The following is a 23,557-nucleotide window of genomic DNA, read 5'->3' as shown; positions in this document are numbered from 1 at the left end:
GGTGTGGGAGGAAAGGGTGCAGGAAATACGGCAAGAGTCATGGAGTTTACTGGAACTACAAGTATTTGGGTTCATTACTGATGGTAGAAAGGAGCCAAATAATCAAAGGCCTGTGTGTTGGCCAAAGAGTTCAAACTGTATCCTAACAGCAGTGGAAAGCCATTGATAGGACTTATGCCAGCTAAGTGACATGATCAGTTTTTGCTTTTAAGTGGGTCACTCTGGTAAAAGAGTGAAGGTTGGAGAGAGGTGAGACTTGGGGTTAGTTAGACTATGGTAGTATTCCAAGTTTTCCAAAAAATGATGAGAATCTGAATTGGGATGGAAAGGAGATAGATTTGGGAGACATTTGGTAAGAGAATCAACAAGACTTGGTGATAACTTGGGAGTTTTAGATGCCGAGAACACAAAGGAAGAAGATGGTTAAAGACAGATGGGCCTCCTGCATTAGACTGTAGGCCATGAGCCACTGGCAAGCAGGTTAGACGGTCTGAGTCTGCGCTTTCCCAACCCAGCACAAAGTAGGTACTTAGGAGAGGGCTGCTGAATGACTGGCTGGATGAATGACTTCTCTCTTCCAAACCCCTGAGCCTCTCCCATCCTCCGCTCCCCAGTGCTAGGTGTGATTTCAGCTCCCTCAGCACTGTGATAGGAAGAACCATGCAAGCGGCCTATGGACAATGGCACAGACTGTTTTACTGGAGAAGCGAAGGCGTCAGGGGTCTGGGGGGGTGGGGTAAATCCTTTTAAAATTCCCTTGACCCATTCTTATTTTAGTACCCTTTAACTTTAAAATTTTAACCTCAAACTCCCCCAGTTTAACCTCAGGAAACCCCAATTTAATTCAAGTCCACAAAAATTATTGGTTTGGGTGAAGGGGAGTACTACGAAGGGCTGTGTCCTTGCCCTCTCTGAGTTCCCAATCCAGACTGCATTTGGCAAGACAAGCGTGCTGAGCACAGAGTTTATATGAGGGTTGGGAGCACTGAGGACATTGTGGAGCAGGGACCTCACCCCGCGAGCTGCTTTATAAACTACAGGGCAGGGTCTGGGGCCCTGTGCCACCCTCCCTAGGCTTAATGCTGAGATGGCATTCCCAGGCGGCTGACATGAAAGCAGCCTCATAAAAGCGTCAGCGTCATTAGGGTGATGAACCAGTTGGTGCTTGGAGATCCAGAGGGGATGAAAGGCGCGGTGTGAAGACGCCCTGCGTTCCCCTGGCTTGGTTGGTCAGGGCTTCCAGGGGCCGATGAACGCTGGGGAAACTGGATTCAGAGTGTCTCTTCTTGCCTTTCGCAGGAGGAAGCTGTGGACACACTCCAAGGTCGGGAAGGTAGTAGTGGGGGGCTCTTTCTCTCCAGAGTCCTGGGTCACCGCGTCCCTACCCAACTCAGACTCCCTGAACCTCACAGGAGACTCTCTAGGATTGGAAGTTGTTATGGCAACGAGGCTCTCAGAATACTGAGGAAAGCCAAAGCCTAGAGAGGCAACACCCTCCTGTATCCCCCCTTCCGACCCACGAGTAAAGTGGCGCCCCCTACGCACAGACACCGTCCTTGGGCCCCCGCTCCGGCGAGGAGACCACCCTGGACCTCCGGGGGCGGGAGGCCGCTCTGGCCCCAATCAGAGCTTCTCGCTGGTAGACGGGCCCGAGGGAGCCCCTCTGGGCGCAGCGCCGCCGAGCTGCTCGATGCTCCGACCGGAAGTGCTCTTCACCGCCGACCTCCCACCCGGCTCTCTGGTCCCGGCGGTAAGATGGCGGCTGCCGCGGAGTGCGATGTGGTAATGGCGGAGACCGAGCCAGAGCTGCTAGACGACGAGGAAGCGAAGAGGTAAGCGGGTGGCAGAGTAGGGGAAGGGGCGAGCTTCAGCTCCATGGCTCCGGGAACCCCGTCCTTGCCGAGGTGCAGCCCCTACAGAGGCGATGCCCCGCCCTCCGAGAATCCCCCCTCCCCCATCTGAGATCGAGTCCGGATGGACCCCCTGAAGGGGCGCTCTCGGAGATTTGCCCTCCCCTCCTGCTTCCGCCTGGCTGAGGAGCTGAGGCATGGCGTTGTTGCCCAGCAGAGAGGAAGGTCGTCCTCATTGTAGAGGCCGGGTCTTTAAGGGGATCTCGGAGGTCTGTTGCGGGGTGGGGGTGGGGGCGGCGCGGCTGTGATGACGCCTTCTTACGTCGCCCCCCGACCCCTTCCTTCTCTTGTTGACTTCTGTACCTTGTCTCTCAGCCCTTTGCGTCTCCGAAGCTCTTGCTGTCCTCACCCCCTTTCCTCCGTAATTATACCCCAGCGAGCGCTAGTCTGGGCCCGAGGTATTGTGTGTCTCTATAATTGACCTGGCGGCCCCTCGGTTACCCCAGAAGTCGAAGGTGATAGAGAAAGAAGAGTGAGGGGTTTTGTCTCGTGCTCTACACGTCAAACCCTCTCCTTCCACCCTTTCTAAGGTCCTCATTCTTTCAGGGCTGTTTGTTAAATTAAGCAGCAAGGAGGAGGGCAGCTGCTTGGGCGCTGTTGGCTCTGCTGGGCAGCCGCAGTGGCTCGAGATTGCCAGTCCGGACTCGGCAAGGGAGCTGCAGAGTGAGTGGTTTTCGAGAACGCTCTGGATTTTGGCTACAGCTAAGGCAGGTTATTGGAAGTGGGGTTGGAACACAGTTGTGGGTGTCATACTTGTCCTAATTCTGGAGCAGAATTAACGAAAAGCTTCTGGAAGTTTGGAGCCCTGTCCTATCAACCGCGGGTTAACTGACTACAATTCTCTCAGTCTCCTTCCCACATATTTCATGTCTTTATACCAAGCCCATTATGGCTTCAGTCTGGAGGATTCGAGGTGGTGATTAGTTCATGAGATCTGAAATCAGGATTCCGAGAATTTTTTCCTTTTTTAACTGTCCAGGTTTGAAACATCAGGTACTCAGGGAGGCAGAATGAATAGTTTTCAAGCTTAAGGGTAGTTACTACAGCCAGTGTCCCAGGTTCCTGACCTGCTGGGAGCAGGAGCTGAGAGCCTTGACAAAGTGTAGTAGGTCCCTGGGATATCAGAGAAGGCAGGAAACCAGAGTCTAGTCTCTGTCTGTTCCTGGTTTTGAGGTTTCACAAACCAGTTCTTTCCAGGTGTTTAGAATTAAGCATCATCAGCATCATTAAGGAACTGCAAAACAGGACACAAAACTCCCACCAATACAGGCAGAACTTAAATTAGTTGTAGGGATTTACTTTACTTGTGTTTGGAAGGAGTTCAGTGGTTCTTTGTGCTATAAATAGGGAGTTGGGCTATATGTAATTTAACTCAGCCTACTTAGTATAAATCTCTGACGTAGACACTGTCCTTAATTTGAATTTCCCTTCAAAGTTCGTATGTAAAGCAAATTCTTTTCCTTAAAAAAAAATCAGCCTTTTTATGGTATTCTATCATGAAAAACATAAAACAGGTGATGCCGTAATGTGACCACATCAGACACAAAAAAAGTACGGTATTTGATAGCAGTAAACAGAATAAGGGAGGGTGTTGACTGATGTTAACTGCCTTATTTCATGGAGTTGTAAGATGTCATTGGTTGTAAAATGCGCGATTGTTTTCTCTGCCACTAAGAGAAAAAAACTATAACTGAAAAACGCATTCTTATGAAATAGACTTATATGTGAAACATACTTACATAGATCTTTTTTAGACATAATAAAATGTAAATGTTTATTGTATACCACTTATGTGAAAAAATCGAAAGGAAAATATAGTGAAATAAAAATATCACCATTTGACTTTCCGCCATATAAGGCATCCTTAGGAGGGTAAATACTGGGCTCTGTTAGTAAGAAAAAGCCTTGTTTATGTGTAGCTTTCCAATGCTGAAAATGGAGTGGTGACTTAGAAGTTTTGGAGGAAGGTTGTTTTACATTTTTCACATATCCTGAAATCCTCCTGTGTAGCCACAGCAGAGGGCAGGGATAGGCACATCTCTTACAAATGCCCTTTACTATCTGACGTGGTTAGTTATTTGGCCAAGTTCGTGTCTCGTGTTACAGTCCTACTCCCAGTTCACTAGGGGACACAGGAGTTGATGGGTCTCTTGGGTTGTTTTTGTAAAGTCCAGCAAGGAGTCCTTCCTTGCATCGTGGCCCAAGGGCATCCTGCTGCTGCTGCTGCTGCTGAATTGTCACAGTCCCACGGGGGGCAAAGAGAGGAACTTTCAAGAAGTTGGACCTCATGGTTGTAGCATTTTAAATGGCTACATGTTTTATTTCCTTAGCTTTAGAGTCTCGACAGAAAAAGAAATGGACTTCAGTTTTTTTGCCTGTCACTCTGGACAAAGTTCTTTTTCCCTCATAGCAGATGAGAAGCTAAAGTAAAAGATATGTTAGTTGGCACTCCAAAATAGATCAGGGTTCTGGACATGAAGATTATTATTTCTCTTTGCCCACCAGAATAGATAAAGCTGCTTGGGGAGCCAGAGGACTAAATTTCAGAGGTTTTACATTTCAGCTAATTTAAGAACTTACATTTTCCTGGGAAGTTGCTGATTGTTTTACCTAATATATGAATGCCTGTCTTGAGTGAAGGCTCTCTGGTCACATTTCCTGGACTGGGGAGCAGTTTGGTCTCCGTAGGTGGTCTTTATTATGGTAAAATCGAAGGATTTCAAGTTGCTAATCAATAGAGGAAGTACTTCTGTGTCTCAGCATATATCTGGCCTGACTGGGCAGTGAGGTCTGAAAGAACCAACGGAAGCCGAAGCCATCGACTTAGGAGCCAAGGGCATCCTTACCTGATTCCTTGGGCTGATAATCTTAACTTCTCAGTGTCTGTTTTCCTGGTGGAGGAGAGCAAGAACAATTATTAATAGGCCCTTTCTTAGTACCTAGGTATTGTAAACTCTTTTGGGATTTTGCCTTTTATTTTTCTATGAATATTGGTGGGAAGCACTGAAACCTGAATCCATATCCCGGGGGCTGCTGTAGTTGCTATTAACTGCAGCTTCTTGGGGTGTTTTGGAGTTTGTGGCCTTAACTGCAGAGCTTGTGGGATTACTTTTGCCCCTTCTTCCCCACTCTGTTTCAAATTCTTAGGCTTGTGTTCCCCTAAACTTTCTCTTGAAGTTCCAGGGCAGGCAGCTAGAAAAAGCCTGCAAGCTGAATGGGAATTTGTCTTTGACCTTGAGCCCAAATCAGTGAGAAACACTGCTTTCAGCCTTCACTTTCATTTTGGTATACTTAAGTGTGGGGTCAGAGCTGAAGAAGTGGGACAAATAAGTCATGGTTAAGGAAGGGATAAAGCTAGGAATACAGAATCCTGAATACCAGCAAATAATTGATTGAACCCTGGTATTAACAAGTGGCAAAATTGTTAAATAATCTTTACTGGAGCAAAGGTAGAGAGCACAGAGAAAGGGTCTCTCTGTTCCTTGCTGGTTTAATTCAGATTCACGTATTAACTGAAGCCAGGTAAATTGAGCAGTTTTAATAAAATGTTGGGCCAAGTGAGTGGCAGTTGCTCTAGTGTCTAGTTCATTCCCAACAGCCAGAACTCTGGCTTAAAGATCAGTCTTATTGTACATTCCAACCAACCAGGAATTGGTTTAGTCTCTGAAGCTAATATTTTTTAAGTTTTTAAAAGCTGCATACTGGGCACTTGCCTTTGCTTTCTTTCTCTAGGACTTTAGAAGATTGGAGAACAATGGTCGGTGGCTGCCTAGGTGCCTTGTGGTCTGATGCAAAGTCTCTCTGAGAGCCCATTTCTCCCTTACTCCACTAATGTTTGGTCCCCTTTCTCCAGTGCTGAGTGATGTGGAAGTTACTTAGAGGTCGTTCCAGGTATTCTTTTAAACTGTCTGGATTTCAGCAGTAAGAACAGGATTCAGCATGCAAGTTTTTCCAGTAGTCTATTCATTTTATTGGATTGACAGTTTTTTTCTTTCCCATGCAGATCCAAACAGCAGTTTCTATGTTTATCCCACCATGGCAGGGGTATGAGTGATTGAGGCTTTTGAGAATGGTAATATGAGCAGGAATATTTGACTTTCAGTGTCTGATTCTGAGACCTAATACTCTGTTGGCCCATGACTTTGTGTGGGGTGGCCAGATTGTCAGATAAGCAAAGTGTTAACTGTCTTTTCTGATTCTAATATTAGGCTTTTGGGGAGGGTGTGTGAGGCAAGCAGGGCCCTCTCTTATTGGAGTTTCTGTCCTGAGAATTCTTCCTCCGGCAGTTTGCTCTGAGACAGTCAACCACCTGATGAACTGAAGAACCACAAAAACTTGGGAAGCAAAATAACAGTTGACAGTCTAGACTCCTGACTCTGGTTCCCATCTCCACCTCCCCCCCTCTCTCCCCAACCCCCACCAAAAAAAAAAAAAACCTCAGAAAGCAACCTTTTTCCTAATTATAGTTCCTCAGTTCTAGATTTTTTTTTTTTTTTGGCCGCACCACATGGCTTGTGGGATCTTAGTTCCCTGACTAGGGATCAAACACGGGCCCTTGGGTGTGAAAGCACAGAGTCCTAACCACTGGACCACCAGGGAATTCCCCAGTTCTAGATTTTTTTTTTTTTAAAATAAGCAGATATTCATTTTTAAAATTATTTATTTATTTATTTATTGGCTGTGTTGGGTCTTCGTTTCTGTGCGAGGGCTTTCTCCAGTTGTGGCAAGCGGGGGCCACTCTTCATCGCGGTGTGCGGGCCTCTCACTAGCGTGGCCTCTCTTGTTGCGGAGCACAGACTCCAGACGCTCAGGCTCGGTAGTTGTGGCTCACGGGCCTAGTTGCTCCGCGGCATGTGGCATTTTCCCAGACCAGGGCTCGAACCCGTGTCCCCTGCATCGGCAGGCAGATTCTCAACCACTGCGCCACCAGGGAAGCCCAGTTCTAGATTTTTGATGAGTGCTAGTGTCCCCATGAGGGTAGTGGGAGATGTCACAGAATGGGAAACCAAGGGATAGAAAATGCTGGGTTTGGCAAAATATGAAAACAAGTCTCTGGCTAATGGCAAAAGTCAGTGGCTTGTGTCCTCAGAGTAGCTTCTGAGAAGCTTATTTCTCAGAAGCAACTTCTTGGTTGTGTCTCCTGTCCCCAGGGGTAAATGAAGGTTAGGTAGATGCCACAGATTGTGGCATTGTTCCCATTTAAGGAACTAGCAGAAGTTTTTAACACAGTTGAGGCTGCTACTTCTGTGTGAATATCCTCTGCCTGCGGTGATGGAAGTTCCATCCGGATTGCTTGCTTGCTTGCTTGCTTGCTCGCTCTTTTTCCCCACTGAATAAGACAGCCACCTCCAGTGCGTTGCCTGGTGTCCTTCCCTACTTGAGCAGCAGAGAGTGCTGCTGCCTTGTGTAGTCTGTATCTGTGACTGCACTTGGTGCCTTTTGGTCTCTTCTGGCTCTGCCCCTGTTGAGATTCCCCGAGTGTCCAGACGGAGGACAGTTTGAACTGGTATATTTTTTTCATCTTCATCTCCTTCTCTTTTTGGGGGGAGGGTGGGTGTTTTAACTGGGCTTTTAAGTGAAAGCAGAAGCTGCCTATTCTATAGGAAATTGGGTAAAGGAAGCTGGGTAGCCCACCCTTACCAACAGGTAGAAGTTGGATAGAGTCCACCCTCTATTTTCTCTGGACCTTTTTGAAGCCTTTATTTGCTCTCAGCATCTAGCGCCTTGCATTTGGCAAACACTCTATCTGTGGAATTGTTCCCGGTCATGTATGGCTTCCACCTATCCATGTGAAACTTAAATTGTTAGATTAGAGGATAAAAAAGAAAGAAATCGAATAATATGCATTTGGTAAGATGGAGTAAAAGTTAGGCTCCTGGGCTCCTTTTACTTTACTCTCTCATGAAGGTCAGAGAGAGTACAACATGAAACAGGCCCTGTGACATGCCTTTGAGGACAAGAGGTCTTGTACTGTGGGAAGGAGGAAGGAATTTCTACTCTGAGACCGGCCAAGATCCCGTAAATTCTGAAGGGTGGAGGGCATTCCTTGATCAACAGGCAACTAGTAAATTTGACTGAATAAAAGAAATGGGTGCAACAATCTAGAGTAAGGGTGACATTTTGGAAGTAGTAAATATAATAGGAATGCATAAAGGATATTTGACTCATTGGCAGTATAAAGTATTATTATTAAAAGCCTGAGGGTAAAAAAAGGAAAGATATCTTTCTCTAAAGTTCTTCCTGCCAGTAAAATAGTCTCCAGGTCAAAGGCCCCTAAACACTCCTCTGCTCTAACAAGAAATTATGTTGTCCTGAGTTGTAATTTTAGTAGATTTTTCTTCCACTTCTGGAGTAGCAGACTACATCAAGAAAATGCAAAGAAAAAGAAAAAAAAGATCTCATTCAAGCTGCTACGTCTGTTTTGATTTAAACTGGTATTAATGGCTATTGGAAGAGCGGAACTTTATTAAAAATACATTATTCTAGCCAAATACTTGAAATAAATAAGAACACTGTGGTTCACTCCCCGCTTCCCCCCCTGCCCTTGGTCATTCAAAAATCTAATCAGTATTTCCTTAGTTGCAAATGTAGAATAGTGAAGCCATGCTAGTCTTTATTTTTCATGCAGTGGGATAGAATAAATCTAAAAATGGTACATTACAAATATACACGTGAAGTAATTCCACAGAGAACCCAGAGATGTTGAGACGTTTTTTAAAAAACTACTTGCCAGTGAGTCCTGCCTTAGTGAGAGTTGAGTAAAGTTTCTAAATACCTCTTTAATTTCTAGAAGATAGACTAGTTGGCCTAAGGCAAAGATATTGCTTAAGTGTTCAACTTGGAAGTATTTAGAGAGAAAATGGAAGTTTTTATAGAGCATCTAATTTGGGGCACATTACGATTTCAACTGTGGTGTTTTAATTTGTTTTTAATTTAGCTGTAAATGTGCAAAGTTGGCTGGTGATCATAAGCCCAAGTTGTCTGATTTGATCACATGATGCTGAGCCCTGCTAAGACCTGTGTGATACCAAATGATTCCCTTGGCAGTGTTTGTTGGAGTAATTAGCATCTGTGATGAATGAGTGCTAAATTGGGGGAGAGAGAATGGAACTGTGTGATCAGAGGATATACAGATTTTTCACGCACATGTAGTGTTAGAAGAGCAGGTTTTCATACTGCAGTTTTCTGATTGATGAGGTTATTTTTTTTTTAATTAATAGCTACTTTGTTTGTTTGTTTGTTTATTTATTTATTTATTTATTTTTGGCTGTGTTGGGTCTTCATTTCATGCGAGGGCTTTCTCTAGTTGCGGCAAGCGGGGGCCACTCTTCATCGCGGTGCGCGGGCCTCTCACTATCGCGGCCCCTCCTGTTGCGGGGCACAGGCTCCAGACGCGCAGGCTCAGTAGTTGTGGCTCACGGGCCTAGTTGCACGATCCGCGGCATGTGGGATCTTCCCAGACCGGGGCTCGAACCCGTGTCCCCTGCACTAGCAGGCAGACTCCCAACCACTGTGCCACCAGGGAAGCCCTGATGAGGTTATTTCTGAAAAATAAATACATTTTAAAATAGCAAAGCAGAGCAAGAGTAGAATGTATTCTCCTTACCTATGTCTGTCAGAGAGAAGGCCGGCCTGGCCCTCTGGCGCTGATCCCCTTGTGGGACACCCTCCCATCATACATCCAAAGAGGGCAGAGTTTTTGGAAAACCTTTCACGAGCTGTTTTCACAGGAGTTTGTTGCTGGCTATTAAAGCGAAAGGACTGGTCTGGTAGAGGTAGTCATTCCCAGCATCTCTTGGTGAATCAGAGAAGCGAAGCTTATTCTGCTTAGAGTTGATCCAAGGATTGGGTGGGGAACTGGATAAATTAGTTTTAATCGAAAAACCTTGCCACTCACAGGATCTAGTGGGGAAAACATGGGACTCTAAGATTTAGGAAACCTATGCAGCCACCTTGGGTGCCTCGCTAGCTCTTCGTCTGTTGGAGGACATGTGATATTATCACCATCACCACTTCAGAAGGCCGTTGTGAAGATCCTCATTGAAAATGCTTTGAAAATATGAAAATGCACTAGAGATACAGTGTCTGTTAATAGCGTCATCGGGTCAGTTATGGCCAAGTCTATATTTTGATGTGGTGTTACATTTCAGGGTTTAGTCTGAATTTTATTTTGTGGCCATAGAAAATAATCTGTAGTTTAATGTAGTCCCTTTTGGAATCTGTTCCTTTTTTTACCTAATCCAGGTGAACTCAGTTAATTCTAATTCTTCCTTTCTTAGTACTGATGTGTTTTAGTTAGGTACATGTTGTAACCTCACTTGGTTCTCAAATGAATTGACTGGCAGTGAGTGGAGTGATGCCACCGCCAGATTGCCCTCAATTCCAGTGTTAACCAGCTCTTCTCCTTCTTTTCCAGTCCTACGCCTTTGACATCTCATCCTTCAGTCCCTTTGCTGTAAGGGCAACTTGAACAAGCTTCAGCCCTTTCTCAGACTCCCAGGCAGGACTTGAATGGATTTGACCCTGGAATTGTTCCTGATGCAGCCTTGTTCAGTTCTTGCTGCTGCCATGCTGGATTCCAAAGATCCACTCTTTCCTCGGCTGGTCTCGCAGGGTCAGGCCCATTGGTTAAAGCTTGTCGTGTATTTGGTGGGGAGGTTCAAGATGACGGAGGGACTCCACTTTGGGCATTGGACCTGGAGGCAAAAAATAAGCATTCAGTCTAAAAGCACTAAGTGCCCATTGTTTAGGCAGCTGTTAATCAACCATGTTTCTATGAAAATAAGTCCTTTTCATGAGGCAGTTGTGTGGGAATAGCTAATTCTGGCCTGATGCTGTGCAGTGTGAAGTTAAAAACATGGTAACGTGTCACAACACAATTCTTCTTGTTCTTTCTGCTGTGGGCTGACTTTACATTACTCGCTTTGTTTGCTCTAGAATGGAATCTACTCACCATTTACTAAAATGAAATGCATTTCTTGGGGGAGGCAAAGTCCAGTTCACTAGGTCTTGCATCTTAAAGGGAAAGGAGCCCTCCTCTGTCTGTGACTGATGGTTAGGAATGTCATTTGGCTTGTTTAAATCCAGATTGCAGTTCTGGAGTTGGATTTTATACGCTGGGGCTATTTTGTGTTTTAGTTGAAAGAAATTCATATTCATTGTTCTTAGCAGTACAGATTAATTTTTAAAGTCTTAGGCAATAGGTAGAGATGAGCATTAGAGAGAGAGAGCTTAGCATAGTAGATAGGGCACAGCTCTCGGACCTGCAGGTCTGGGTTGACACCCTGACCCTCTGGACAGTTTTTAATCTCTAACCCTTAATTTCCTCCGTTGAAAAATGGGAATAATGAAACTCACCTGATAAGATAATGTATGGAAAGTACCTGGCCTCAGTAATAATTACTGATTTTCCACAGAAGTCATCCTTTACATTTTTGCTGGAAAGCCAGTGCTGAACTCATGGCCTCCACTGGAGTGAGTGTTTCAGGAAAGAAAGGGCATCTCTCTGTATCTCTACAGATTGTTCCACCTTTGACTCACAAGCTTTATATGCTGATACAACGTCTGTCCAAGTGCCCAGATGCCTTTGGTTTTCCTCAAGGATTTGTGTGGTCTTAGCCACTAGCTGACTGAATAGAAGGCTAGATCTTTTCAGGTACAGTTTGGGCCTGTTGCTTTTGAATTTACTACTCCATTTCTTCATAGTGGTTTAATTCAACTTCTGACATCCAGTGTTGGGGAAGCCCCTTCTTCAAATCTTTTGGCATGTCTGCTCTTAAAGGATAGGTTCTTCATAGTTCTCATAGTGCCTGGCTTAATTTAGAGTTGTTCACCATGTGGAAGGATTGTGCTCGGTCTTACAAGTCTTGCAGTTGTGGGATCCTTCTTGAGAACTTTTAATAGCAGATGGCCTCTTTACAGCATTGTGACAGTTGGTGTAATAAAATTATTCAAATCCATCACAGTTCAAATCTGTCAACATTTATAGGTCATTTCCATTTTCCTTCTCCCTTTTTTTTGGCCATGCCACACGGCTTGTGGGATCTTAGTTCCCCAACCAGGGATCGAACCCAGGCCCCCCTCAGTGAAGGCGCTGAGTTCTAACCACTGGATCACTAGGGAAATTCCCCATTTTCCGTCTCCTTTCTGCTAGCAGACTTTCCTTGTTAATAGGGCTTTCCAGGACAGTGATGGAGAAGAATGGAAAGGGAGATCGCCTCAATAAAAGGAGGGTGGTTTTGCCAGTTTGTAGTTTAAAATACGTGAGTAAATAAAATCACAAATCTTCCCATTGCCGATGTCCATTGAATCAAGCTGTAAACTCCTATATCATCACCAAGGTTAAGAACTGTATTTTTGTCCCCACTTCAGGCAGCCCTTGAACTGGGTTTTTAGCATGTGTGGAGGACAGAAAAAGAAACAAAGATTCTTCCTTATAACAGAAATGCCAGATATTTAGCTATGTTGCAGTAATCATTTTGGTAAAGAATTATCTTTGTCACTCAAATTGGTCATTAGAGTGATTTTGGGTATCTCTGATAGAGGTTACAAGTTTGTTCTTTGAGACGTTGTTGGTCATGTCTGATTTGATTCTAGTTCTTTGGTCAAGAATATAATTTGCAATTATATATCATTGTTTCTTTTGGAAGGTACAGTTTGTCTCATGCACAGCTTCAAAAAATGGATCTGGGAGTAGGGCAGAATTTTTGATATTCATAACCACCCAATTGGGTGGTTATACAAGGTACCAGAGGGATGGTTGAGGAGGCAGTTAAGTATCCACATAGATGTGATGGGCAGAGAGCATCAGTAGGTGGGTACTTGTTAGAGCATGGCACTGGCAGTCTATATTTTGTATGTCCCTGTCATCCAAGTTCTTGGTCTCTGCTGTCACTCAACTCTGTCCTCCATCTTAAACACCAATATGCTATGCTTTTAACACCTTTGCCACCTGCTTTTGCTCTGTTTGTCCTTCCAGTGACAAATGCATGAGCCAGTTTTCAAGAGAATAAATCATTAAAACTCCAAGAATATGACCATTTCACATTGAGAAATCAGTTGCCCCTGAACGGCATTACCTATAACTGACTTTTTGTAAGTTTGCTAAAGAGGCAGAAGTTGTGACACAGTGTAAAGGAAATAAATATAAAAATTCCGTCTCTGTGAGAGAATGTCTAAATTTGCCTGTCCTAAGGGGAATGATTACAGGTAGGAGTAGTGAGGAAAGGTCAGGCAACATCAGAGAGGTTTCTTGATTTAGTTTGAATGTATCTAAGTGACAAAAAATAGCATCTGAAGAACTTGGATTCGTTCATTAGCACCTCCTTTTGGTCCATCAGCCCATCAAATAAATCTATAAATTCCTTCAAGTATCACATTAACTTTCAGCTCAATGTGCCGGGGGCTCTAGACCAAAAGATTGCTGCCATGAGATTACAGGGGTTATTCCCTGGGTATAGTAACATGATTCTCTTTCTCTTTCCTTTTCAGGGAAGCAGAGTCTTTCAAGGAACAAGGAAATGCATACTATGCCAAGAAAGATTACAATGAAGCTTATAACTATTATACAAAAGCCATAGGTGAGAAGGGATACACTGGAAAATAATTTGCCAAATATTGTTGTTGTTGTTGTTTTAAATTTTTATTTATTTATTTTTTGGCTGCGTTGCGTCTTCATTGCTGTGCGTGGGCTTTCTCTAGTTGCGGCGAGCGGGGGCTGCTCTTCGTTGCGGTGTGCCGGCTCCTCATTGCGGTGGCTTCTCTTGTTGTGGAGCACGGGCTCTAGGTGCCCGGGCTTCAGTAGTTGCGGCGAGCGGGCTCAGTAATTGTGGCTTGAGGGCTCTAGAGCGCAGGGTCAGTAGTTGTGGTGCACGGGTTTAGTTGCTCCGCGGCATGTGGGATCTTCCCAGACCCTTCCCGGACCAGGGTTGAATCAAACCCGTGTCCCTTGCATTGGCAGGCGGGTTCTTAACCACTGCACCACCAGGGAAGCCCCTGCCAAATACTGTTATAAATAGCTCCTCTCTAAGAAGTAGTCTTTCTGCTTAGTGGGTTGATAACTGTTACTGTGTGCAGTCTTTCGGGTTTAATGACCTTAGTGGCAGTGGTCCCCAACCTTTGTGGCACCAGGGACCAGTTTGGTGGAAGACAATTTTTCCACGGGGCGGGGTGGGGGGGATGATATGGTTCAGGCGGTAATGCAAGCGATGGGGAGCGGCAAATGAAGCTTCGCTCACTCACCCGCCGCTCACCTCCTGCTGTGCAGCCCGGTTCCTAACAGGCCGAGGACCGGTACCGGTCGGCGGCCCGGGGGTTAGGGCCCCCTGTTATGAGGGATAACTTTTTCTAGCTCAAGCAGGTAGTTCTTCATTTGGCAAATTAAAGGAAGTTCCAGAAATTCTAGATAATATGGCAATAAGTTGTCCACCTAAATGCATCTCAGCCATTGCCAATTCATTTATCATCTTAGAAAATGGCCTTTGTAGATATTAACAAGTCTTAATTACCTCCATGCTCAATTTGCCAGTATATTTTAATCCCATGCCAGCATTTTTCTCACCTAACTTGTTTACAGGCTCCCCACCCCCAACTCAACAAATGCAAATTCATTTTCATGTCTTATTACATAAAACACAAATCATTAAGAAGACAAATATGCTAACCCCTTAACTCATAAAGGATAATCAGTGCACTTTAAAGCTAAGTATAAATTATTTTTAAATAACTTGTCTTTGTAAAGTGGTTGCACCATTGCTGCTGTCCAAGTATTTGTCCAAGTAGTCAAAAATTTGGCTGTGGCCTTTTAGAGTATGTCAGCATTCCTGTTATAGTTTGATTGCCTTGATATAGTTCTGAGGGAGACGGCCCCTGAGTTTTTGAAGCAGTGACCCATGCTAAACTTTGTTTCACATTCTTCTTTCCTGTAGATATGTGTCCTAAAAACGCTAGCTATTACGGGAATCGAGCAGCCACCTTGATGATGCTCGGAAAGTTCCGGGAAGCTCTCGGAGATGCACAGCAGTCAGTGAGGTTGGATGACAGTTTTGTTCGGGTATGTAATGGGGCTGTTTGGGGGGGTCTGAGTTGCTGTAGTTGAGTTCCTCTAGCCCAGGGTTTCTCAGTTTTGACACTGTTAACATTTGGGGTCAGATAATTCTCTATTGTGGGGAGCTATCCTGTGCGTTATAGGGTGTTTTCAGCAGATCCCTGGCCTTTAGCCACTAGATGTGAGTAGCACCCTCCTCCCTTCCCAGCTGTGACAACCAAAAATATCTCTAACGTCACTGCATGTCCCATGGAGGGCAGAATCACCCCTGGTTGAGAACCGCTGCTCCATCCCTTGTTGGTTTTGTGTGCGTGTCGCTGCTGTTGTTTTCTTTTGGCTTGGCCAGTCATGCTCCTTTTCTTCCCTCTTTGTGTTTCTTCTAGGGACATCTACGAGAGGGCAAATGCCACCTATCTCTAGGGAATGCCATGGCGGCACGTCGTAGTTTCCAGAGAGCCCTAGAACTGGATCACAAAAATGCTCAGGCACAACAGGAGGTATGGGTCTGATGCCGTCTGTATCAGAAGAAACAGCAGGGTGGTATATTTGGGAGGAGTAGTGACTTGAGAATCAGAACTGAGATCTTGTCTCACTTCTGCCCTCAGCCACACCTGGGTGACTGTGTGCAAGTCTCATAGTCTCTCTGAGCCTCAGCTTCCTTATCTGTAAAAGGAATTTTGAATACGATTTACAGCTTTGAAAATCTGTGAAATTTGGAGGGTTTCTGAGATAGCTGGGGGGATGGGCAGATGCGTCAAGGAACTGATTTGAGCGAGGTTAAAAAATTTGAATGCAGATCCTGATTAAATTGGTAACAGCTAAAAGATGTTTTAGTTCCATCTTCATATGTACCCAGTTTACTCCTGGATGCATTTAGTGAGAATCTCACTGAACCTCTGACAGTGCCTTTTATTTTATGTATGTCGTGTCATGGCTCCTTTGTTTCTGACCTTGAGTTCAAAATGAGGGTAAAGGTTGGGCCTTAACCTTTCTGTTAAGGAGTCTCGGCTACATCTTCACCAAATTGATTTGTGAAAAGTCTGTGGTTCTGATTTTCTTGAAATAAACTCATCACGTCCTTGTTGGTTTTTCTGGTTGTTGAATCTACAGCTTCATTAAAACTCTCTTATATGATTTTGCTGTTATAGTTCAAGAATGCTAATGCAGTCATAGAATATGAGAAAATAGCAGAAACGGATTTTGAGAAGCGGGATTTTCGGAAGGTAAAGTACAACTGTGAGGAAGTCTCATCTACACTTTTCTCACAAAGTTCCGTGTGTGTGTGTGTGTGTGTGTGTGTGTGTGTGTGTTTGAGGTAATTAGAGGAGTAATATGGTACAGAAGATGTAGAATAGTAAATTATCACTTTAATTTGGCATTGACCTTTTCTTTCCCTGTTGTTTTTTTTTTTTAAAGACTTTTATTTACTGTTTTTAGAACAATTTTAGGTTCACAGCCAAATTGAGAGGGAAGTACAGAGATTTCCCATATATCCCCTGCCCCGCACATGCGTAGCCTCCCCCATTATCATTGTTCCCCAGAGGGGAATTCCAGAGGTACATTTTGTTACAACCAAGTTTTTGGCAATTATGAATAAAGCTGCCCTGGATATCTCTGTGCAGGTTTTTGTATGGATATAAGTTTCAGCTCTTTTGGGTTAATACCAAGAAGCACAGTTGCTGGATCCTATGGTAAAAGTATGTTATGTTTTGCAAGAAACTACCAAACTGTCTTCAGAAGTGACTGTATCATTCTGCATTCCCACCAGCAACGAATGGGCGTTTCTGTCGCTCCACATCATCAACATTAAAAAAATTTTTTTTGTTAAGGTGCTCATTTTCTTAATTATATTTCGCTTTATAATAAAAAGCAGTATGAGTTTGTTACTTGAGTTCGTCGTTCCTGTTTCTGATATCAGGTATGCTGGTTAGTAGAGGAAAAGCCAGTTGGAATTAAATATTAGGTTTGGATAACCCATTTTTATTAGAATAATGAGAGCTAGCTTTAACACCTGCTTTGTGTGATCTAGATGGAGCTATAAATAAAAAATAGAGGCCCCTTCTGCATTTTTGAATAGTGTACATAACCTGTCATCATACCTTTTTGATGTCAAGCCTTTCCACAGAAGCACACTACTGTCCTTTATGGAGCTGTGTGATAGTACATGAAAAATGTACATGCCAAAGGAATTGACCTATGTGAAACATGGGAAAGGTATCAAAGTTCCAGGTATCTTTCTAAGTCTTGTTTGTAGTGGTTATCTCTCATCTGAGTAGTTCCTGATTCCCTTCTTTAGATGGAACTTGGAAGTAGCTTTCACTAGAGTCTCAAAAGGAGAGGTAAGTGGCCCCCAAAAGGGTTAAAAACCACTGATCAGGATCAATTTTCAGGATCACTTAAGATTGTATCATCCCAGGACTGGAGTTGTCACTTCATATGTGGGAATTTGCTCAGTGCTTTCTGTAGCAGGTACTCAAATGCTTGACGAAAGGGTACAGTTAAGAATCATTAAGTCACAAACTGTGACGGTCTTTTATTTGGTAATATCTGATTAGCTTATACAGAGTCCCAGCATTAACTTATTAGCGTCCCTCTTCTGTCCATTGGTTTTAATAACCACAGTGTCTTTGTAGGGCAGTTCATACTTCTTTTTGTTTTGTGTGTGTGTGTGTGTGTGTGTTTGGAAAGCAATTCTGCCTCGTGTCACATTTTTAGAGGTTTGCATAGGCAAAAAGCTTTGTCTCAAAAGGTGGTCTTTTGGGTTTCTTTTCTTTCTTGCCCACCCTGGAGCCAGAATCCCTAGTCTGTGACAGAATCCTCTGTTTGTGACATCCCAGCACCCCCACTGTAGTTCATGGTGATGTCACAAATGAAGAATTATGATCCTGGCAGGGGAAACAGATGAACTTGGAAGAAACAAAGATCTTCTTTGCCTGCAGCTGTCCATTGTCATGGGGAGATGGGGGTGGGAAGTGAAGCCCTGAGGCTCCAACTGACACTCCCCACCATGAGCTGAACCATCTCCGTACAGAACGTCACAAAGGCAGCAGGTTGTGGCTGCTTATATTTTGACTGACTGCTCTCCTCCCAATTCTTTTTCTGTTTAAGGAGGGGAAATTAGCACCATGACTACCCTACTCAGTACCTGCATTTTCATATTGGCCTTAGAACATAAGCTGTGCTATTCAAGGAAAGGTGTCCCCACCACTGCTCTGTTGACACTGCGGAAAGCCTTCCCAGTGCAACAGCTCATGGTGTTTATCTACTTCCCTTTATTTTTAAATTTAAATATTTGAGTAGTTGCTATTCTTGGTTCAAAAGCTAGAAAGTATAAACAAATACTCAGTGATAAGTGCTCCCCCCAAACTTGTCTTCCATCTGCCTATTTCTCACCCTTTAGGGTAACCACTGTTCTTGTTCTATTTACTGCCACAGTTTTGTTCTACATAAATAAACAAATACAAATACAGAATTTTTTTTTTTTTTGGCCACGCCTCATGCCTTGTAGGATCTTAGTTCCCCGACCAGGGATTGAACCCTGGCCCCAGCAGTGAAAGCACCAAGTCCTAACCACTGGACCGCCAGGGAATTCCCAACAAATACAAAGACAGATTCTTAATTTTCTTTCTTTCTTTCTTTTTTTTTTTTGCATGAAAGGTAATAACGCTCTGCAAAGTTCTGTACTTCGTTTTTTTTGTTTTTTTGTTTTCCCACTTAATAGGCCTTGGAAGTCTTTCCATACTAGTATATGCAGAGCTGCTTCATTCTATTTTAGATCCACATAGTAGTGTTCTATTATATGAATGCCTACGTTGCCTAACCAGTCTCCTGTTGATGGAATTTGAGTTATTTCTGCTTCCAGTTTTCAGACTTCCTCTCTTTCTGATCCCTATGACCAGATTCTTACAGGGAATGGGTGTCCCTTAACTCCAGATTTCTCCATTGGGTCAGTTATTCTTGGAGGAGAATATGATGCAGGAAGGATTTCCCAGGAATAACAGATAAACCAAAGTGAAAGCTCAGAGAACAAACTCAGAAAAAATAGGAATATATGGAAGTCTTTGTGAAGCTGAAAGACTGAAATAACCTCAGCTCTGTGTGTGTGTGCGTGAGAGAGAGAGAGAGAAACTTTTTGGTTTGTGTAGCAATGTGTTAGGTATAGTTTAGGACTATTGAAAGCAAACTAATTATTGGATATTTCTGTACTAAAATGGAAGTGGAAGAGTGGCCACCATGTGAGGCTCATGCCACAGGAAGGAGGGAACTGTGAGCAATTTCAGTAATATAGGGAGTAATGATTCTTTAGCAGGTTCTCTTTTGGGTATTCTTTGTCTTACTTAGTAGGCTAAGCATGATGAATTATTCAAAGTAGCAAATAATAGTCTTTCTACTAGAAGAATGTGAGTTTTGATCACAGTCACTATCGATATGATTCCCTGTGGAGACACCTTAGCATGGTGATTAAGGTTATAGGCTCTCGAGTCTTCGTGTCTAAGATCAAATTCTGTTCCTATTTGGTCCAAGGTCCAAGTTTTGGTGACCTTGAACAAGTTACTTAATCTCTGTACTTTAGTTTTTTCATCAGTAAAATAAGGGTATTAATATTACCTGCTTCAGAAAATTGTTGTGGGCATTAAATGGGTTAATATATAAAGTACTCAGTAAATGTTTGCTGTCATCATTATCATCTGGATCAGCTGCTCTCCTCATTTCAGTGGTTTAATCAAATAAATTAGGGGTGTGTGTGTGTGTGTGTATATATATATATATATATATATTTTTTTTTTTTTTTTTTTTTAAACAGGTATATTCTTAAACTCTGGTATTACTTCCCTTTGAATCTGTTGCCTGTGACCAAACTAAAGTCAAGACATTTCTGGAGTCCAGGATGAAGAACCTTATTTGCTTTCTTCTTCTCCATAGGTTGTTTTTTGCATGGACCGTGCCCTAGAATATGCCCCTGCCTGCCATCGCTTCAAAATCATCAAAGCAGAATGTTTAGCAATGCTGGGTCGTCATCCAGAAGCACAGTCTGTGGCCAGGTATGAAGTCAGGCCAGTTTTGTATTAAAATGCCAGATACCACTGGACGAATGCTGTCTGGCAGTTCTCTACAACAGGAGTTAACATATTGTCCTGTAGGTAGGCCAGCCAGGGTGATCAGACCTTCCTGGGACTTAAAGCCAAAAGTTAGACCGGGTATTATACGGAAAATCCAAAGGTATTTATATAGGAGTTCAGTAGGTACTTGAGCTATATGCGAAAGAACAGATGTGTGGATTTTTTTGTGTGTTTTTGTTTTTTTAAATGTCCTTTTCTTTCTACTCAAGGGGTTTGCAAACTCTAAAGGGCTGGATAGTAAATATTTTAGGCTTTGCAGGCTGTGTTGTCTCTGTTAACAATTCAACTCAGTCACTATAGTGTAAAAGCAGCCATAGATAATAGATAAACGAATGGTGTGGCTGAGTTTCAATAAAACTTTATTTACAAAAACCAGCAGCAGATAGGATTTGGCCCTGTGGGCTGTATTTCCCAACCCCTGTTCTAATAAAGATTGTGAGACACAAGAAGTTATAAGGATAGATACAGGTGATTTATTTGGGGACAGGTTGGGAAGAGTGCTTGGGAATCTACCTTTGGATACTTTCCATATTAGACACATGGTCTAGAAGAAAACTGGCCAAATGATAGTAATGGTGGGGGAGATCCAAACCTCAGCTGAATGTGCCCCTTTCTGGCTCTTGCAGTGACATTTTACGAATGGATTCCACCAATGCCGATGCTCTATATGTACGAGGTCTTTGCCTTTATTATGAAGATTGTATTGAGAAGGCGGTTCAGTTTTTTGTCCAAGCTCTCCGGATGGCTCCTGACCATGAGAAGGCCTGCGTCGCTTGCAGAGTAAGTTCTAGGCACCAGATCTGGGTAGGAAAGAAAGCTTTCTTTTTGCGCCTTTAAGAGAGTTAAGGTGGAAGGTTTTAGAATCACAGGGAATGTGATAGCACTTCTTCCCTCCTTGCCAGGATGCTTGATCCTTTCATGAGAAATTATTTCAGGACAACTTTTATTTGCCTAAAGGTAAATGTGATCTATAGGGTCAGATCCTTTTAATATCTAAGTGTGTTTTTTCTTTTTTTGTTCCTTCAGTGAAGAAAAGATAGTAATGCTTATCCTGGGGAGTGGAGGTAAACCCTGGGTAACACAGGTCTCATTGGTATTCTTTTATAAATCTTGGTTTCCCCTGTCCACTCTGTAGGAAGCACCAATGAGCAACAAATAACCCAGGTGGTGGGGTTGGGCAGGGTGGAGGGCCATGTGATGCTAAACCACTGGGATCTAAGAAATTGAAAATAGACTCTGGCCTCTCTGTGCAGTGGCCTCTCAGACGAGGCTTTCTGGATGTGAACTGACCTCCCCTTGCTTTTCTCTGTAGAATGCCAAAGCACTTAAAGCAAAGAAAGAAGATGGGAATAAAGCATTTAAAGAAGGAAATTACAAGCTAGCATATGAACTGTACACAGAAGCCCTGGGGATAGACCCCAATAATATAAAAACAAATGCTAAACTCTACTGTAATCGGGGTACGGTTAATTCCAAGGTAAGCACTTGGTCTGGGGCTTGGGGCCTATGGAGATATTTTTAAGGGCCAACAAAGAGGTCTTGGGAAATTTGCCCAATGAGGGTAAGCCAGATGAGAAAAGGTTTATATTTCAGCTTGTTAGGAACTTCCTTCTGAGAGGCAAGCTTTTATTTTTTCTGTGGAATTTAGGGGCACTTGAGGGACAGTTTGGAAGGATATTCCCACCTGTTCTTCTTCAAGTTTCTTTCTTCCAGTAAAAGAATGGCTAGAGGCTTTGGGACAATTTTTAAAGCAAGTATTGCTTCTTTTTGCCTCAGCAAGTGATTATTTCTTTCTTAGGAGTGATTTGGAGGAAATTCGAGTATGAGGCAGGCTTAGTTTTTTTCTCCAGTATAACTGATGGTCACCATGCTCAGTTGAAAATGTCCTAAGTTCTGTCCCACACAACCGTCAGAAACAAGAATAGGCTCCTTGCTCTTGCAGAACCCTAGTAGTTTAGAAATCACAGTAATTCTGATCCCTCCAGTTGGCCTCTGGAAGAATAGGAGGCAAGAACCACCCTTACTCTTTCCATGTCTTGGTTGGGCACTAACCTGGAATGGTAGAGGTGGTTTATCCTTGCAGATAAGTGTGCTTTGCTTCCATCATTTAGAAAGAAACCAATTTTGAATTTGGTGTCCTTAGCCCTCTGACATACTGGCTTTCCAGTGACCAAGAATGAGTGTGGCGGTTAGGGGGCCAGCATGACTGATCGATCCTCTTAGAATTTTGAAGCCATGCCCACAGCTTCTGGGCTCCCTCAGTCGCCCAAGATGTGAAGTATGACTGCTCTCTTTTTCCTGAAGCTTAGGAAACTAGATGATGCAATAGAAGACTGCACAAATGCAGTGAAGCTTGATGACACTTATATAAAAGCCTACTTGAGAAGAGCTCAGTGGTAAGTTCCTCTGCTGGATGGGGGGAAGAGGGAGTTGCTGCTGGCCTGCCAGGGGAATTGCATTATGGATGATGAAGCAGACCCAGGGATGTTGTGAGGTCATTTGGTCCTTCCCCCTGCCTCTAGGTGGGATTGTTCCAGCCCTAGACTATCTTTATAGACCTCCAGCGGAGGAGATTGCACAAGCTCCCTCAGTCTCCCATGCCAGTGTCTTACGCCCCTCACGGTCAGTAAGTTTCCTCTGATGCCTGACCCAAATTCCTTTTGTTAAAGTTTAAATCCATTTCCTTTGGAGATTTTATTTTGTGTTGTATACTTTTGCTCTAACTTGGCATAGTACTTGGTGCTTGGCACACAGTAGGTGCTCACTCAATTAATGTTTTGTTGAATGAATGTATGGTGCTTGGAAGAGGAGGAATAAGGTATCTCTTGTGATAGTTGAGAGTTGTGCCTATCCTGTATATTCTGGGTTAGGGAAGACAGTCTTTTGATAGGAAGGGATTTAATCTGGCTCAGCCTCCCAGCAGTATATGGAAGCCCCTTTTGAAATATCCTTGTCTGACTAGGTGATTTATGAGGCAGGATATACCTGCCTAGATCTAGTGCTCAGATATGCCTTCAGAGTCAGGTTGCTCCCCAGCATACTTGTTCATCTTATTCTTGAACCCACTAGACTCTTTTCTCCGGACAGGAACGTGAGCAGGGGCTAGGAGAGACCTCTCCCCAAAATCCGTCTTTTCTTTTTTCAGGTTAATTTCCCAGCCAGAGAAGAATGTCCTGTCTTTAAAGTTCCTAAAGGAAGACCTATTTGTTGTATACCAGTCCTCCAACACCCATCCCATTCCTTGTCATGAAATGGCATAGCCAAAGAACAGGTGCTGTTACTGCTATCTGATGAGCCCATAGTTCTTCAAGCTTCCCAGTCTCACCAGTGGTGCAGAGCATGGGCTACTTCCCATTTGGTTTTCCCAAAATTATCCATGTTTGTAAAAAATAGGAAAACTCCTGTGTGTAGTGCTTTTTTTTTTTTTAAGTGAATTTCTAAGTAGATGACTAAATCTGTCCAACAAACATACACGGAATTAT

At 43.5% G+C, this 23,557-nt stretch overlaps 1 protein-coding gene across 4 annotated transcripts in view; it reads left to right on the top strand.

The window, feature by feature from the left end:
* Nucleotides 1-1,202: 1,202 nt before the first annotated feature.
* The window catches only part of DNAJC7 (DnaJ heat shock protein family (Hsp40) member C7), a 28,348-nt gene continuing 5,993 nt past the window's right edge, over nt 1,203-23,557 (top strand). The window contains exons 1-10 of one of the 4 annotated variants that reach the window (XM_036835554.1): nt 1,203-1,832; nt 10,327-10,365; nt 13,401-13,489; nt 14,837-14,961; nt 15,339-15,452; nt 16,104-16,178; nt 19,879-19,997; nt 20,702-20,855; nt 21,388-21,552; nt 22,380-22,471. In XM_036835554.1, coding sequence (XP_036691449.1) covers nt 1,756-1,832; nt 10,327-10,365; nt 13,401-13,489; nt 14,837-14,961; nt 15,339-15,452; nt 16,104-16,178; nt 19,879-19,997; nt 20,702-20,855; nt 21,388-21,552; nt 22,380-22,471 — 1,049 coding nt within the window. In that variant the 5' untranslated portion in view covers nt 1,203-1,755. Of the gene's footprint in view, nt 1,833-10,326; nt 10,525-13,400; nt 13,490-14,836; nt 14,962-15,338; nt 15,453-16,103; nt 16,179-19,878; nt 19,998-20,701; nt 20,856-21,387; nt 21,553-22,379; nt 22,472-23,557 lie in introns of all 4 variants that reach the window. The other 3 variants (XM_036835557.1, XM_036835555.1, XM_036835556.1) reach the window with 3 other exon arrangements.

The sequence above is a fragment of the Balaenoptera musculus genome, chromosome 20, assembly GCF_009873245.2.
Source record: "Balaenoptera musculus isolate JJ_BM4_2016_0621 chromosome 20, mBalMus1.pri.v3, whole genome shotgun sequence".
In the NCBI taxonomy this organism is placed as follows: domain Eukaryota; kingdom Metazoa; phylum Chordata; class Mammalia; order Artiodactyla; family Balaenopteridae; genus Balaenoptera; species Balaenoptera musculus.
The sequence above is the reverse complement of the archived record's forward strand: the minus strand, read 5'-3'. Positions and strand labels throughout refer to the sequence as shown.